At 44.8% G+C, this 16,823-nt stretch overlaps 1 protein-coding gene across 1 annotated transcript in view; it reads left to right on the forward strand.

The window, feature by feature from the left end:
- ABCD2 (ATP binding cassette subfamily D member 2) overlaps positions 1–8,169 on the forward strand; it is a 48,904-nt gene extending 40,735 nt beyond the window's left edge. Inside the window, exons 8-10 of the mRNA XM_061467454.1 lie at positions 620–704; positions 1,434–1,559; positions 3,809–8,169. Of these exons, the coding sequence (XP_061323438.1) occupies positions 620–704; positions 1,434–1,559; positions 3,809–4,019 (422 nt within the window). The 3' untranslated portion in view covers positions 4,020–8,169. The remainder of the gene's footprint in view (positions 1–619; positions 705–1,433; positions 1,560–3,808) is intronic.
- The last annotated feature ends 8,654 nt before the right edge of the window (positions 8,170–16,823 follow it).

The following is a 16,823-nucleotide window of genomic DNA, read 5'->3' on the forward strand; positions in this document are numbered from 1 at the left end:
GAAGTCATTCAGAACCTCAGCCTTCTCCAAATCCCGTGTAGCCAGTTCTCCTGAGAGCTTCCTGAGGGGGCCTACATTCTCCCTAGTCTGTTTTTTATTTGCTATGTACCTGTAGAATCCCTTCCTGTTATCTTTAATATCCCTAGCCAAGTTTAATTCTAACCGGGCCTTAGCTTTCCTAACCTGGTCCCTAACTTCCCGGATAACGTCCCTGTACTCTTCCCATGCCACCTGTCCTTGCTTCCACTTTTTATAAGCCTCTTTTTTCATTTGAATGACATGACAGAATGAATTCCTTAGTTATACACAGGTAAAAGATGGTTTTCCAAAGAGATGGTAAGTAAAGAAGTAAAGTGTTTTTGACAATTCCTACATGGCCAAAAAGGTTAAATTCTACTTTCAGAATTGACATGATGTTTGGGACATTTTTCCAATTGTGTGCCAATAGAAAGGCACTAAGGTATTTCAGAAGATGTGATTCAGATCACTGAGCTGTCTCTTCTGCAATGACAATGCCCTTTGTGATTTTGGTTGCAGAGATATTGCAAGTGAAGCTGCATTTTCTCCATAACCTTACATTGTCCTGATGGGTTTTGTTTGCTTTTTTTTTTTTTTAAAGGCTGGGATGCTGTCATGGATTGGAAAGATGTCTTATCAGGAGGGGAAAAACAAAGGATGGGCATGGCTCGGATGTTTTACCATAAGTAAGCATTTCAATTTGTTCTCTAAGTAGCATCTGAAAAGGAGAAAGAGATTTGCAGGTTTCCAGTTGTAGTTTGAGCAGTAGCAGACTTTAATCTCCATGCAATATGCAATACAGCTAGATGGTCGCATGGGACCGCAGATCTTGTTGTTTATTCATACAAGCTTTTAGTTGGAGCAATGCTTCTTACTTCAGCTTTGCTTTTGGCAACATAGCATACACTTTCCAGATGTTCCTTTCTTTAATATCTCAGGCACAAACATCTTCCGTGCATTTGTCCTACTAATACTGCTGAAGTCTTGTGGACTGTTGCAGAGGCTGTGGAAGTGTGAAAGCCAGGCTCCAAACCGTTTTGGTCTTGGAGACTGCAAGCCCACAAAGGCGGCCTAATCCATACATAGCAGTGGATAGAAAGTTTCTGAGTTGGCTGAGCTACTGCATGACTTGACGACAGGACAGAATAAAACTAGGTCAAGCTAGAGCACTAAAGTTAGATCACTGTGTACTCAGATGGACCAAGGAATAAAATCCATTTTTCCTGGAAGCTGTCTCTGCACCTGAATAGTACATGGGAACTTTATGTTGTTGCTAGCCAGCTTACAGCTGTAAATGAGAGACAGCTGTCTGGCAAAAAAAATCATTCCTTTCTGTTGTTCTTTCAATTAAACATCGTACATGAAAATAAAGTCCAAACCATAGAAGAGTAATGTTCTTTATCTACTTTTGAAAGGCCAAAATACGCATTGCTGGATGAATGCACGAGTGCTGTAAGCATTGATGTTGAAGGAAAAATATTCCAAGCTGCAAAAGCTGCTGGGATATCCCTGCTTTCTATTACACACAGACCTTCTCTTTGGTAAGTATGTTCAGGGGCTAATCATGGTCCTTGCTTATAGCTTTCTGACAGGCAATGGATTGGCCTTTACTCTTCGTGTGAGGGCAGTTGTTTAATCAGTATCTACTGCTCTTTCTAAGATAACTTGTCTACAGTAATAGTGATGTAAATGCATTTGGTATTGATCTTTTTCATTCTTTGACATGTATTTATTCCTCCCTCTTGTTTTTTTTTTAAATGTATTCCAGTGATTAAGTATTAACAGCAACATGCAGATACTTAAGAGCAATTAATGAGCCCATCACACCAAAGCCACAACTGATATCACCACATTATTCTGTAACGGTGACAAGATCCAGGAGCTGTCCTGGGGAATTTTATCAGTGCAGGGAGACAATGGGAAACATGGCAAGTGGTTAAACTACTGTTTTTTCTTCCATAGGAATAACACATTTGGTGGTTTAACTTCAGTTGTGTCCTCTGCAAGGTTTGAGAGCTTTCAAAATCTGATTGTCTAAAATAAAATAAAAATAAAAGCAAATACTGGAATCCTGAGAGACATTATTCTAGTGAGGGATGTAGTAGAATCATCTAGAAGAGTCCCTCAAAGGAAATCAATGTAGTTACTGAACACGTAAAACAACGAAATACTTTAAAGGACAAATGGAGATCAAGAAGGTGTGAATTAACTTTAGCAGGGACTGTTTGTTCTGAACTCCTTGATCTTTACTGTCCAATTACTGGTTTTTTTTTAAACTGGTGACAAAAAAATCCTTTATGATCCATTGCCTCAAAAGAAAGACATTGTATCAGTGTCTGCTTCGCTGAAAAAAATGTTTTCCCGAGCGTTCCTTCTTCCTCTGTGTAGAGGGTGACAGTGGAAATAGCTTTTGCTGGATCAAGACCTAAATGTTAAGAAAAAAAAGTGTATTCTGGTAGGACAAAAGTCACATAGACATTTGGTTTGAAAATAATTTAAATTGCCCTTTAAAAAAAAAAGGTAGCATTTACGTTTTTTAAATTTTGGCATTATTCTTAAAACCATTGCTCAAGGAAACGGGTATTTGAGAGCACCTCACCTATAGATAATGGTGGTGCAGAGGGAAGTTACACTGAAGAACTTGTGAGAAAGACCTTTTGCATTCAGTTTCCTACCAGTAGTTCTTGTTTCATAGTACCAGTGCTATTCAGAAAGGTTTGGGATTGTTCTTGTAAACTCCACAGTATTACTGGAATTATAGGGATCTGGAGAAGTAAACAGGAGTGCTGAGCATTTAGAAATAAGCATTAAATGCCTTTAACTCAGGTATGCTTCTGCAGACAGTGCACTACGTAGACAAAGAAAACAGGCTCATGGGCTCAGAATTATACCAGGAAATAGTTGCTCTTTTAATCATAATACTGGCTACTTTAGAGGGGAAGGTTAAGCTTTTGGTGTCACAAAGAATAATATGCAAGAAGTGATGAATATAAGCCTGGAGTTGAATCTCTGTTGAGCCCCATGTCATAAGCTATTGAGTTTATTAAACTGTCACATTCCCTGGATGGGATTTATAATCACTGTTTTATGATGTGTCTCATCTTCCATAATTTATAGTGATAAATTACACTGAGGGAACTCTTTGCTCTTCCTCTTGTACCTCCTGATAAATGTCTTGTCAGGCCTAGGCAAACCCCACATGTACACCTTTGAATATTTTCAATGCACACACCCTCGTACGACTCCTACACAGACTTTTTAGTTTGCCCGCTTGCAAACTGAGCTGTATTTTAGGACTTGGAGGTTTCTTTATCCAACCTTATGAGATGCGGGGGAACAAACTGAGATGTAATTTGAACTAATTAGAGTTTTATCAGTAGCATCAGGTGCACTGTGCCTGCCTGAATATATTTTCTGCTGTGGAGGTAAAACATCATCTCTCACAAAGCAAAGTAAGTAAAATAAACTCAGACTAGGGGCTAGCATTCCTGGGGGAAAAGGGAGCCCTGTCTGCTGCTGCTGTTTAAACTCCTGGAGAAAAAGGAGTCTGGTGGAGTCAGCTGTAGCCACAGGGGGGTCCTGGTGACAGGCTTGACATACCCAGTACTGTTAGGAAAGAGTGTCCTGGGATTATGAGTCACTGAAAATGTCTTAGCCAGTGATGCAAAACTGGACAACTCTCAGCTTCCCAAGAGGCACCATTGAAAAGAGACACAGGCATCCAAATTTGTGTGCAAAAATGAACCATCTGTTCACTGAGCCATCACTAATGTTTTAATTTCTAATGCAGGAAGTACCACAGTCACTTGCTGCAGTTTGATGGACAAGGCGGCTGGCGTTTCGAGCAGTTGGACACTGCTATCCGCTTAACACTGAGTGAGGAAAAACAGAGACTGGAATCCCAGCTTGCAGGAATTCCTAAAATGCAGCAGAGACTGAATGAACTGTGTAAAATCTTGGGAGAAGACTCAGTGCTTAAAACAGTGGACGAAGAGGAATAAATAATTTATGTTTATTTTTTAAAAGTATTTTTTTAGTTAAAAGCATTATGACTTCAGCCATTATCCTTTGCATGCATTGTGATAGAGGCTTAGAGCATAGAGAAACACAGCCAGCAGAAAATAATGCTCTGAATGCTATGTAAGGCTTTAGTGGTTTAGTATTAAGGCAGAAAGTGGTTGAACTGTGAAAAGAAAATAAGCAAGTGCACAGAGTATAAGATTCGTCATTGCAGCTTATGTTAATTCCTAGTGAAAGCCCAATTCACTGCAAAGAACTCCCAACAAACGTAGGTTTTGTAGGTGGTTTTTTGCCTGAGATTTGGCCTGCAGAATGTGCTCTTGTACCGGGTCACTGTGTGTGTATGATATGCCTGCTACGCAGAGCAAACCTGGCATGAAACTCAGGCATGGAGCGCTGCAGAGGCAGCATCTGGGTGAGTATGCAGATGCATGCAAAAATCTCATTTGGGTACAAGAAACATTCTTTCAGTCCATGTAAAACCCAACTCCTCTTCTACTACTGAATTGTATACACACCTTTACCTGCATTTCCATAGGAAATAACATAATAGGCTGACCAGAAGACAACTGTCAGAGCAACCCACTGCCTCGTGACAGAGAAGGAGTGATAGAGCTAAATATGTAATATACTTGTGCTGTACTTTATGACATTATGCATAGCTTCAGAGGCTCTTTGCCCTTCATGATACATGAGTTCCTCTGGGGGATTATTTATGTCCCCTAGTTAGTAACCTCTGGTAGGGAGCATTGGGCCAGGCCTCAAATTACTTAGTTTTCACTTGACTAAGTCATCCATCTGCTCCATGGGTCTGATCCAGCTGACATCCCTCTGTGACCCGGTTCCTCCCTTGGTAAAACCACAATATAGACACACTTGTTTGTTCCATGAGACACTTTGTGAGGGGAAGGACTGAAGGAGAGGAAAACGGCAGTTTCTAACAATGCACTGAACTCTCAGGCATGGCTGTCCTGCCAATTCAAATGCTCAGCACTTATAAAGGTCTGTGAAAAGTCAGAGCATTTTGTAACCACTAATTAATATGCCTGTGATATTTTGGTAGAGTGGCTGAACACTACCCTCCTCATGAACAAACGCACCAGTTAACTAGTGTGCTTTCAGATGCACTCACTGATTGTCCCATCTGCTTTTCCGTTCAGTAGGAACCTGGTCCCACTCAGTCAGAAGGTGCTTTAAACAGAAACCCTGAAGATAGTGCTGGCCTCAGTGCCTTGCCAGAGGCGAGAATGAATGAGAAATAAGATGTGAATGGACTGAAGACGTCCTGATCTGCTCTCTCTGACTGCAAGTGCCCAGCAAATGGGCAGCTCAGGAGTGCAGCTCAGGAGGGATAAGAGGCTTTGCAGATGAGTAAATGAGCCTTAGCTGAGATGTAGCAATCTTGAAGTTTATTGATTCTTTTTTTCCTAGAAGTGTGATTTCTTAGGACATTTCTGCCTGGTGTGCTTGATCCGAGAGGGGCAATGTGTAAGAACTGTTAAGCACTGTTAAAAGAGGAGAAATATTTTGGTGGTATTTGATGAGCTGGGAATGTTTGAGGAACCTGAAGTTAGTATAAACTGTTCCCTTTTTTTGATTGCTTCATGAACAAGGGGAAGGTGAATTAACTCCATCTGCCAAATCCCAGCCCAGTGCACTAACCATTAGTCCATCTTCCTTCTCACTTCTTCTACTTCATTCCTTCTTCTGTGCTCGTCTTGCTGCTTGGTACAGCACTTGCACCAGAAAATGGAGTAAGTCTGCTCCTTGGTCTGCTCTTCAGAGTCTGTGCTTGAGTGTAAACCTGTAACTTGTCCTGGTGACTGAGTTTTCTCTGTAGAGTCCCATGGGACATCTCACTGATACAGAAAGGAATGCTCTTGGGAACTTTTGAAAGGGATGAGAAATTAAGGTTCAAGATAATAAGATGTTGTGCTGTAAAGTGCAATCTGGAGGTCACTGCTGCGGTGGATGACATGTGCCTGCAGTTTGATTTGCAAGAGTCTCTGCTTGTCCCTCTCCCCAAAGGCTGTTTCTTCCTTCTCATCTTCAAAGCAAAGTTCAGAACTGCTAAGGAAGAAGTCAGCCAAGAATCTGTTCTCGGTGAGCATGAATGAGATGACTGATGGTTTTAAAGGCTTGCACATTTCTGAGTTAAGAATGATGGTGAATCAGGCATGCCCTTGTCCCAGCTGCAGTGTATCCTTCTGCTAATGCAAAGCACCCACAAAGTCAGCTAGCCAGGAGCCTCTGCCAAGGCAGGAGCTGAGGTGGGGGAAGGGCCATTACTGTTCCCCACCCCTCCATTAAGCACTTTACCATGTGGCTGGGAGCTAAACCTGGGTTGTCCAGTCCCTGAGTGAGAAGGACACTGAAAAGTGCTGAACAACTGGCCCAGTTCAGCACAGCTCCAGGTATGGCCCAGCCTCCCGCCACAGCTCTGCCATGGCACTTGGCTTGTTGGGAGCTGTTATGAGCACATGCAGTACAGAGATTGCAGCTGGCCACAGCACACAGAAACACATTTTCTGAGGGAATCATGCTTAGTAGAAGAAAGTTTGTTTGCTGTTTTTTTTTTCTTTCATGAGATTATGTATAAAACATAGAGAAGACACGTACGTTACTGATGAAATTTTAATGAAAACTGAAATCGCACCACGATCAATGTAATGGTATTTTTCTTCAAGTTTGATATGTATTTCCTGGATCCAGTAATAGACTTGCCCGTTCCCATTCAGTAATGTAGTGTAAATTATCCTAGCACCTCACTCAGCTGTTTACATCCTTGTCGGTGTGACAAGAACACTAGAGGCTGGTGTGAGAAGAAACCCTTCTCCAAATAGGAACTTCCTGAGTAATACCAGGCCAGTCTTAGAAGGATTTTCTGCACTGGTGGATCATTATATTTGAAGTTAGATTTGTGACTAGAAGAGAAGCTGCCCTGGAGATGTTCTCTGCAAGGCTTCCCGAGTTCTTCCAAGGGCTCATTGAGACAGGAGTCTCTGGTTCTGTTTCCGGGGAGTTCTATCTCTCATGTAATACAGGGCATAAGCCAGCTTATTTTGTGCTGCTTTGGACCCAGCTGGGAAAGCAAAGCAGAGGTGCACGCTCCCTGCTCAGGGAATAGCTCAGGGAGATGCTGTTCTGGAGTCAAGGTGCAAAGAGCGCTTGGTCCTTGCGGTGTGGGAGGGTCAGAGCAGGGCAGGACGCCTTGGTGCAATCCTTTTCCATCGTGCATTGAGAGCTCCCCATCAATGTCTGTTCCCTTTCTGGCATTCAGGAGCTGTGATTCCCCCGGGGCTGAGGAAGTGACTTTTTGAGCTTCCTGTCCTATCTAGCTAGAGCCAGTCAGATCCAGCTCATCATGTCACAGCATCTGCGTTCAGAGCTGGATACTGCAAAGTGCCCTGTGCAAGTAGCCTCCTGTGAGCACCCTCTCATCCATCCCCAGGACTCAGTGCAGACTGGACTTGCCTGGGTCTAAATCCTGGAGGAGTACAGGTGCTGAGCAACATTCAGTCTCGGCATGGAGTACTGTACAGTAAAAATATGACTTATCCACTTTGTTTTTCAGATAATGCTGGGATTTTTTGCAAAAATGGGAGGACATTTTTGTGAGTGGGATTTCAGTATTTTAATCTAGGAGGAGTTTGTTTTTCAGTTAGTTTTGGGACCAGACTCATTCCTGCTTTAGACTTGGAAGTCCTCCTTCTGCAGGGGTAGAAAAGCCCACATATCTTTTAAAAGAGTTTTTTTTAAAATCAGTGAGATTTGTAGTTGAGTGAGAAATGAAGGACTGGGTATTCAATGGGATATTTTAGGGAAAATTGCAGTAAGAATTATATCCTAAAGCAAATGAACACATCTACATTCCCTTCAATATGTCTGAATGATGATAATGCATGTCAAAGTGAAGTTTATGAGCCTGTGATCAGGGATTTGAATTGTATATAGAAATCCCCCTACTGAGCTGTTCATGAAGCTTAAGAGAACTGAACTGCTAATTGAATGTGTCTTTGTTTTGTTTATGTTTGATATTAATGCCTTTTAAGAGCAGACAATTTATAAAGCAATAAATTATGCTTTACAGTTGTAATTTATTCCAACCTCAAATAAAACATGTTGCATTTACTTTGAGTTTCTTGTGTTCCTTATTCACAAAGCAGTCAGGACCTGCCTGCATGTGCTCTGGGAACCCCTTCCCATCCCTCCTTTCTTCAGTGAGGTAGGAAAGCTTGGGGTGGATGTTGCATATTTGCAGGTTAAAACAAGTGCTTCATTCCTAGATCAGGCTGCTGTCAAAGGCTGTTGTTTTCTTCTGTCTTGTGCCCTTCCACTTCAGCATGGACCTGATTCATGACAGGAGGGTGACAAGAGCTGCCACCAGTTGTGGGGGAGCTCTGCAGAGAGACTGGGTACCAAGCAGTGTGCCGGAGAACAGTGTCAGCAGTGCAACGTCAGGTGGCCTCAGCAACATCACTCCCAAAGGTTGTTACTATGGTCTTTGTAAGATAAAGTTATGCATAAAGCACCAGTGTCACAAATACTGCAGGCAAGTGCCCATGTTGGCCTAGAAATGGAGAGGGGTTTTTGTTAGGGATTGGGATAAAAACCTCAATCTCTTTAGCCCTTCAGACTACCAGGAGTATGAGCGTATTGGTTGACTCCTTGGCACCCAGAGCTGGCTTGTGTCTAGCCCCTTTCCAGCTGTGTGGCAGAGGTACTAGGTGGTGGAACAGGACCTGGATTATGCAGTTGAGGAGCCCACGGCAACGGTGGTCACTTGATAATTAGATCCATTACGGGTGACGGAAGGTTTGTCCCAGTGCCTCCCTTCCAGTTCACTCACCCACTCAGAGGCAGAACACCGACAGAGCAGGACATGAGCCATGAGAAATGCATTTTTGGGGGTCTCGGGAGGGTTGTAGGACCATGCTGGGGCTCCTGCATCAGACCAGGAGGAGAAAGGCTATACTGTAGGACAGGAGGTGAGCTGAGAGGTTGCATTTGAGTTTCACTTTCTTTGGTAAGAAGTGCTTTGGTGTCAGCTCTGTGGAGAGCATTCCTGCTTTCTGACCAGGTCACCAGAGGACTGGCACCATGAAGTGCTGGAGCCTCTGCTCAAGGGTTAAGTGTTCCCAAAAGAGATGGGACAGCAGGGCTCGTATCATGGGAGGAAAAAGGACTTTGGGAACATTGGGAGCAGAGGTGTTTAAAGACTTCCCACGGGTTGAATTTTCTAGTAGATGGGGTGTACCTGGAAGAACACCTGCTGCTGTCTCTCTGTGGCCTCATTTCTGACTATGGCTTATTCTGCAGCACCTGCTTTGTGTATTTTAAATTAGTGACTTTAACCTCATGTGAGACCATCTATGAGAGAGTAACAGGGACATGGTGAAAACACTGCACCCACCCAGTGAACGAGCTGGTTTTAAACAGGTAATTGCAAACGGGAGAAAGAGCTTGTGATGGTGCAGGGCTGAGGAGTCAGCTGAGACCTGAGGCTGAGTCCCCAGTGAGAAACCAGGGGTAAGGCCTGGGAAAAACCAGTCCAACAGAGACCATGGGAGGAGCGGGCGTTGGAAAAAGGGAAGAATGAAACCTGTCCTGGACATAAAGTAATTATACAGTAGCACATTGCTTCTCTTTTCGTCAAACATACAGAGACAAGCTGGCCCTGACACAGCATTTGTGGGGTAGCACAGAGAAGAGAAACAAAATGTTCATTTATTGATCAATTTTAGCATGAAATTACCATGACAGTTGTTTAGATTGAAGTATCTTTGAAAGACATTTTACACTTGTTGTGATTTAGAGCTACGTTTCAAATAGATCCGATTCATAATGCTTTTCCTAAAGATTTGGGTCTTTGGGAAGTAGAAACCATAAATGATAAGCAAGATAGTGAAGCAAACACAACCTATTTAATATTTAAGTAACAAAAAAATTGCATTCAATAGTTCGAATATTCTTGTCCTTTGTAGCTCAGTTAAAATGTTCTCCTCCACTATAGGCACACTGTGCTATAAATATATGGTGTTTATGAGAGACTCCTCTATCAGTTGGTGTTCCCTGTGCTGGTGTGTTTGGAGACCTCTATCTCTACTGTATGGATTGCACTAAGTCGTCCTTCTCTTGGCTCACTTTCTGTCCCCAGCAGGCTGGGTGGAGTGCTGGGATATATGGGTGCTGGTGCCTTCCCCCCAAGGCAAATTCACTGCACAAACGTGTGTGAGCAGAGAGGTCTCCAAGCACGGCACAGACAGACCCTGCAGATGCTTCCCAGCAAGAGAGACCACGTCCTCATGGGCTGGAACCACGGGGGCAAGTGGTGGAAGAGTGCAAGTGGAGGGGGTGGGTACTGTCAAATGCATCTGCTTTGTTATAGGCAGTCAGCAAATACTTGTAGGAAAAGCCTTAAGAAATAACATCTGCACAACTGAAACATCAGTAGCTGACAAGGTGCTAGTGCGAGGTGCTGGAGTGCAACAACTAGTGGTGATACAGCTGGGCTCTGCCAGATGCATGCGCACAGTAATAGGACATTCATGCATTGAGCAAACATCCGTATCGCTGCAATCCAGGGTGATTCAGAAGGTACACAGCTTATGCTTGTGGAAAACAAGTAGCCTCTTTTAATCCTAGCAAGTGGCCACAGAATCACACAACTGCCTTCCATAATGTGCTTTGGAGTATTTCTAGGTAACCCATAAATAGAATCCATTCTTAAATAGTGATGTGCCTTGTCTAAGCAATGCTGTTCAATGAGAAATCCCTTTATAACCAGGGTGAAACAGCAGCCACAGAAGCAAAACTGCAAAAATCCCCATTTCCTTGCTAGTGCAAACCAAGCATACAAGGAGGTGCTGCTGCAGACTCTCGGTAGCCTGTTTTCATACCGTAATCATGTTACAGAGAGATCAACCCCTGTCTAATCGCTAATGTTCCCTTACATATGTGCCATACGGCTGATTGCTGAGCATCAGAGGATGAGGACTCTGTTAATTAGACTCCACTTGCTTAGATTATTATGGGTGAAAAAAAGAGTGATTAATGCACTTCATGCCAAGATGAAAGCGAAGTCAAGGTATGCCAGCCTGGGAGAACGCCTGTGCTGCTTTTGCTAGGACTTACTTCCAGGGACTTCTGAAGGGAGGTTCAATTTCTTCCTCTTTCAAGTCATGGGCTGAAAACTTCTGTCTGGAGAGGTTTTAATTAATAACCAGGAAAAACCCCAGTGGCATCCTCGGTTTTAAAGATATTTAAAAATGTCTGATTCTAAAAAATGGGCCTGGTGTTCCTGCCATCAGCCTGATCTGGGTTTGTCAGTCTCCTGTGACTTGCTTGTCCTGCTCTGATGCTGGGCTGCTCCACAAGGATGGAGCCATGCTGGCAAGGGCCGTGTGCCCTGCTCCCTGCAGGACACCATGGAAGCATTTGGGTTTGGTTTGTTAAAGCTTAAAGATGCGTGGTTACTTTGCTAATCTTTGCTGCTGCAAAAGGCACAAGTGAGATGCAGAAGTTGGAAGTGGGTAAACTCAGGCTCAGCTGAAGCCAGGACAGGTTTGACTTCTGATGGGTGCTGGGGTGCTCCAGCAGAAAGTGCCTGCTTAGCAGAGGGCATTGTTTGATGGCATCTACTGCTGTGTTGTGCAGTGCCAAAACAGGCCCTCCTGGCCAATGGGAGATCATGAAGTGGGAACTGCGGTGCTGTTGGAGTAACACAGGGGTCCAGGGTCCTGTGCTTTCACAGACACTTCAGCCACCAAGCTGAGCTCCACTGCACAGAGAAGCTCCTTGTGTGTTTGGGAGGAAAGGACTGAGGACCTGGAGCCATGAAGAACGAGTCTCTCCTGCTCTTTCCCTGCATTTGTAGGTGGGCAAGTACAGACAGACCCAAGCTGCCCTGCCCTGCACCCATAAAAGCATGTTTAGCCAGAGTTGCCCACCCTGAAAAGGCATTTATTTCTTCATGCAGGAGGTGCCCTGCATTTCCCAGAGCTGGGCTGAATGTGATGCCAGGCTGCACTAAAGGCAGCAGCACTAAGCTGCCTCCAGAGTAGAGCAGCCTCCTGCCGTGCCAGCCTGGAGCATAGGCAGAAGCCCTCTGCTGTCTGCATCCACCTGCCCAAACAGGCCACACGCTGGCCATAATCAGGGTTTGTGCTCTAATCCCATCTGACTGGCATGATCTTTTCAAGGGTTTTGGATTTCTTGTGGGTGGAGGCCAAAGGCACGGTGCCCGCTGTCCTGATGAATGAGGTGTGTGTGAGCAAACGCTGTTTGCTTTGCTGCACTTGAATCTGTGTCCTCACAGTGGGCTTGGGTGGGGGTGAGAACGCAGCTCAGCCAAGTGCCTAGGAGACCTTTCAGTCTTAGGGTTTCACTACAAATGCACTTCATCAGCATGCAGCAATACTTAAGACCTGGGAGAGCTCTTCACCACCTATGTCTTGCTCCATTTACCGCAAGGGTTTCTCCTGCAGCTGGCTGAGCACCAGGCTCAGGCGCAAATACACAAGCTTTTGTGCAGATGTATAGGCTTGGATTTCCTGTTCCATGTGTAGTGCTAAACCTCAGGAGTCCTGTTTGCAAAGTGCTGCCAAAGCTCCAGTCCAGTGGGCTTCTGGCAGGGAAGAAAGGTGAGCTGAATGGAGCACCATGCTAGGTAGTTAAGGCAAATGCATTGCCAGTGAAACACAGGGCATGTCAGGGAAACTGACTAAGACAAATGCTTGGTCTGTGAAGCTCAGAGTCACCAGGCACCTCTAGCTGTTCTTAAAAGGTTTCCTTAATGACGCTGATTAGATTATTAGAGAGGATCTTGCGAGAACCCACATTACTGCTGAGTTTGCAGGCTCCTATCAGCACACCTTGTCAAGGTTTGCTCCTGGGCCCGGCTTGCTTCCTTTGCAGGGGAGCTGGAGTAATTCGTTTGGCAAGCATCTCCTGTAAAGATTATTGATAGTGAGTATGTTCTGATGATGACAAATGCAACTCCTTTTGCTGTTAGCAGGCTAAGAAATTGCATTACTTTCCAGCAGAGCACATAAACCAGCACCTGCATCATGACCCCTAACATTATGAAGGCACTTAAGGGTTTGTTTCGCATTAGTATAATTTTCAGGTGCTCAGCAGTTCTTGGGAGTGACTGACTATGCAATGCACCATGGAACACGTAATTGGTGAGAGTTGAAGTCAAAATTATTCACAGGTCCTAAATTCCTTCCTGAATTCTTTTCCTCATTGTTTGCATGCTGCAGGACTTAATTGGAGCAGATCTGCATCCGAATCGGTGCTGCCATGGGCAGGGCTCAGTAACCACAGCATTTCCCAAGAGTTTCATGGCTTTATCTCTGACATCCTACTAGCCAAATACTCATCTGCCACACTCAAGAAGCCTTCGGTGAAGATGATGTAAGCTTTGCAGGTGTAGATGAAAGCCGAACTGAATTTGGCCTTCAGTTATTCCTTGTCGGGTAGGACTGACATGGCTGATAAGCTGAGGTGGGGAAATACTGGGGAAAAAAATGGAATATGTCCAAGTTTCCTTTCAGTCAATTCCAGCACTGGAACTGGTGCTGTCTGCTTTTACAGAAACCAGCTGTAGTAGGCTGGGAAGTGCTCTCACGTTGCCTAGGGCACAGCTTTGATCAAACAACCTCAGCTTGTCTCTCACAAAGCTTTCTTCATGCACCTGATATGGGATCCTGCCTGAGATAATGAATCATGGTGCATTTAAAATAAATTAAAGGATTCACATCAAACTCTGCCTCTACTCCAAAGCAGCACCTTGATCCTTCCTCCTGTGTGCAGTGCAGCGGGGCAACAACAATCTGGGCACTGGCCCATGGGCTGAGCACCCACAAATGTAGGTCACTGCCATCGGAGAGGCAGATTCAATATTTCAGGGTGTACTGCTCCCTATATCTTATGAGTTCAATGGAAGGGGTAGGAGAGCTACAATTATGTTTTAAACAACCTGACTGGAGGGCAAAATCATCTTAATTAAATCTCATCCATTCTCCCTGTGATCTGGGAGGCAGATGGCACTTCCCTCCTGCACTTTGAAGAGTGCAGCCCGGAAAGGCTTCCTGAGAAAGCAGATCTGACACTGTCAGAGCTCACTTGCAAACAGGTTTCCAATGCAGGGATCACTGGTGCTGCCCGTCTGTCCCTGGGACACAGTGCTGGCAGTACCCCACCCGCGTGTGTACCCATGGCACTGCTTCACATTTGGCTTTGCTTGTGGTTCATGTTTTCAGGCTTTACTCTCTGGCTGTGATGCCAGAAACAGGTTGGGGGTTCATTTATTTATTTATTTTTTTAAGAAGCTGTGGGTTTCCCTCCTTGACTGGAATACCTCCACAGAACTGGAATACCCTGGGCAGGGGGGGATCAAACTGCTGGGAGATTTGCACTAAAAAGGGTGAGAATTGGCTTTATCAAGAAAACAGCTCAGTCCCCAACCCCTTCCAGCTCTGTTCTGTATTGCAAACACAGTTGCCAGCCTGGCTTCCCTAGACGCTGTATCCTCCTGGCCCCAGCAAAGGAGCAGGGCTCAGGCCAGCAGCAATAGTGGGGTGCCCTGGGTGAAGAAACCTTGCAGTGCCCCTGTCTCTCTGCGAAACCCCTCTGCCATAGTGGGAATGACTGGGAAGGAGGAATACATCAGTACCTATCTCATGCTTGTGAGGTGAGTGAGGTTAAAGGCTTGGAGGCTGAAAGGGCAGCTGTGCTTCAGAGGAGAGAAAGGCAAGCAGTGTAGTGGATGAAAGGGAAAGCAGGGCGGAGGGGAGCCAGGGAATGCTTCCCCTCTGGGGGCAGCAGCAACTTTCTTTTGAAGGCCAGAAGCAGCGCATCTTTGAAGTCTGTTTCAAGCTGAGTATGTAAGAGCTCTGGGGTGTTCACATAACAGAGATGCCTGGCAATCGTTCCAGCGGTTGTGCAAGGGCTGCCATGAAGTCAACCAAGAATGAGACTGAGGAGCTGCTCCTCAGCTGTAGCAGTGGGGTGGGACTGCCAGCCAGAAACCCACTCCCTACCCAATCGCAAGGGTGAGGTGGTGCAGCTGGAAAACCACTCCTCCCACTGCAGAGACCAATTCCCACCCCAGAAGAGACTGCCTACAGCCAGGAGAGTTGCTGCCCACCTCTAGTGAATTGTTAGGCCCAGACTGACTTCAAGCCCCTGGACCGCAGGATGGAAGGCAGCATTGCCTGGGCCAAATAACACTGAAATGCTGCTTTTTTTAAACCCGTTTGTAGAACATCTTTCTACCCCTGGTCCTTATGGAACACCAGATGCCTTCAGGAACCTCGGGTCACATCCAACCATGACCACGGGAATGCCTTTCTTGCATGGTGTGGTTTCTCTGCTTGGACACCAGTATCCTCGTCATGCTAGAAGGCATTCATCCCTGGCCACTCACCAGTGGTAAGTGTGATGAGCATGTGGGAAACAAGGCAGACTGCAAGGGCCACCTCATGCTTTGTGTGTGGCATACACTGACACAAGTACCCACAGCAAACAGCTCCCATTGCCCTGAGGAGGGGACTGTGTTCCCAGAGTAGAACACAGTGAGCAGCTGCTGTGTGTGTGACACAAAGCAGTGTGTGAAGCTTCTTGGTGGATCACCAGCCAGCTGGCATGGATGTGAAATTACTCTTTATTTCCACTATAATCAAGACTTTTGAGAGCCTCATGTGGATGCAAGCACCACTCAGTGTTGCCAGCACCGAGCTGCACCCGTCAGATCTTTAGGTGTTTCCCCTGGTGATTATTAAACATGTGTCCTGGATGCGATGGCAAGACCTGAATGTTCTTAAACTGCTGGTTGCTGCAGCCTGGGAAACACATGGGTAAAGATTTATGGTGTTTGTGCCTTTTCACCATAGTCTTCTCTCTGCACCCAGTGGACACTGCCTAGATATGGCTGTCAAGTCATGCCACATGTGTTGTGTGAATAGATGAGGAAATTTGTTTTCTGAGGAGTGCACATGCCACAGCCAACTGGACCTACAAGTTACAGATGTGATGAAATGTTTCCTGTCATGTTCTTGTCAAGAGATATTTCAGTACCATCTCCTCAGTGATTTAAAACCTGTTTCTTCACGCTTCAAAACTAGGTGCTACGCACTGGGCACGACTTGCACAATCTGTTTCCAATGACGGAGTTCAAACTTTTCTGCTACTTGCATGAAGAAGAATGGAGCAAGGTTTCATGTTCACTAATGCCACACCTCACCTTAAGCTTTGCTTCAAAATAGAGATATTTTTACAAAACATTTACTGGATTGTTCTTATCTTTGTGTTTCTGTTTTCTGAGCCTTTGGGACACGGCTAATTTAAGTTTTTCTGTTTCCGTTGTGAATATGAATGCTGGATACTTTCTTATTAATCTGGCAAACTTGCATAATTATAGGTGTGCAGGAGCTTGGGCTTTCTGGAAAACTTCAAATCTTTGAAATTCGTGATAAAATCACAAAAACTGGCAAAAACTTTTATAAAATTAAAAAATATCTATCTTTTGTCTTTATCTGTGGCATCCAACCAAACCAAACCAAACCAAAACCAAAAGGTTATTTTTTTCTTTTATGCATATACCTTTGAAGGGAGTCAAGCCTGGAAAATTTCAGTCCCTTCCGAAAAAGTGTCACAAGACTTTGTGTAGTAACTAAAAAGCAGTTTGTGTCATAGTACATAAAGCATGCATTTGCTACCCAAAAATCAGTTTATACAGCATATTGGGTAACTGAAGACAGCTCAGCATTTGGCTGGTGATA

The sequence above is a fragment of the Pezoporus flaviventris genome, unplaced genomic scaffold (assembly GCF_033815535.1).
Source record: "Pezoporus flaviventris isolate CSIRO_AGI_PZ_B2104156 unplaced genomic scaffold, CSIRO_AGI_Pfla_v1 ptg000045l, whole genome shotgun sequence".
NCBI classification, from domain to species: Eukaryota; Metazoa; Chordata; class Aves; order Psittaciformes; family Psittacidae; genus Pezoporus; species Pezoporus flaviventris.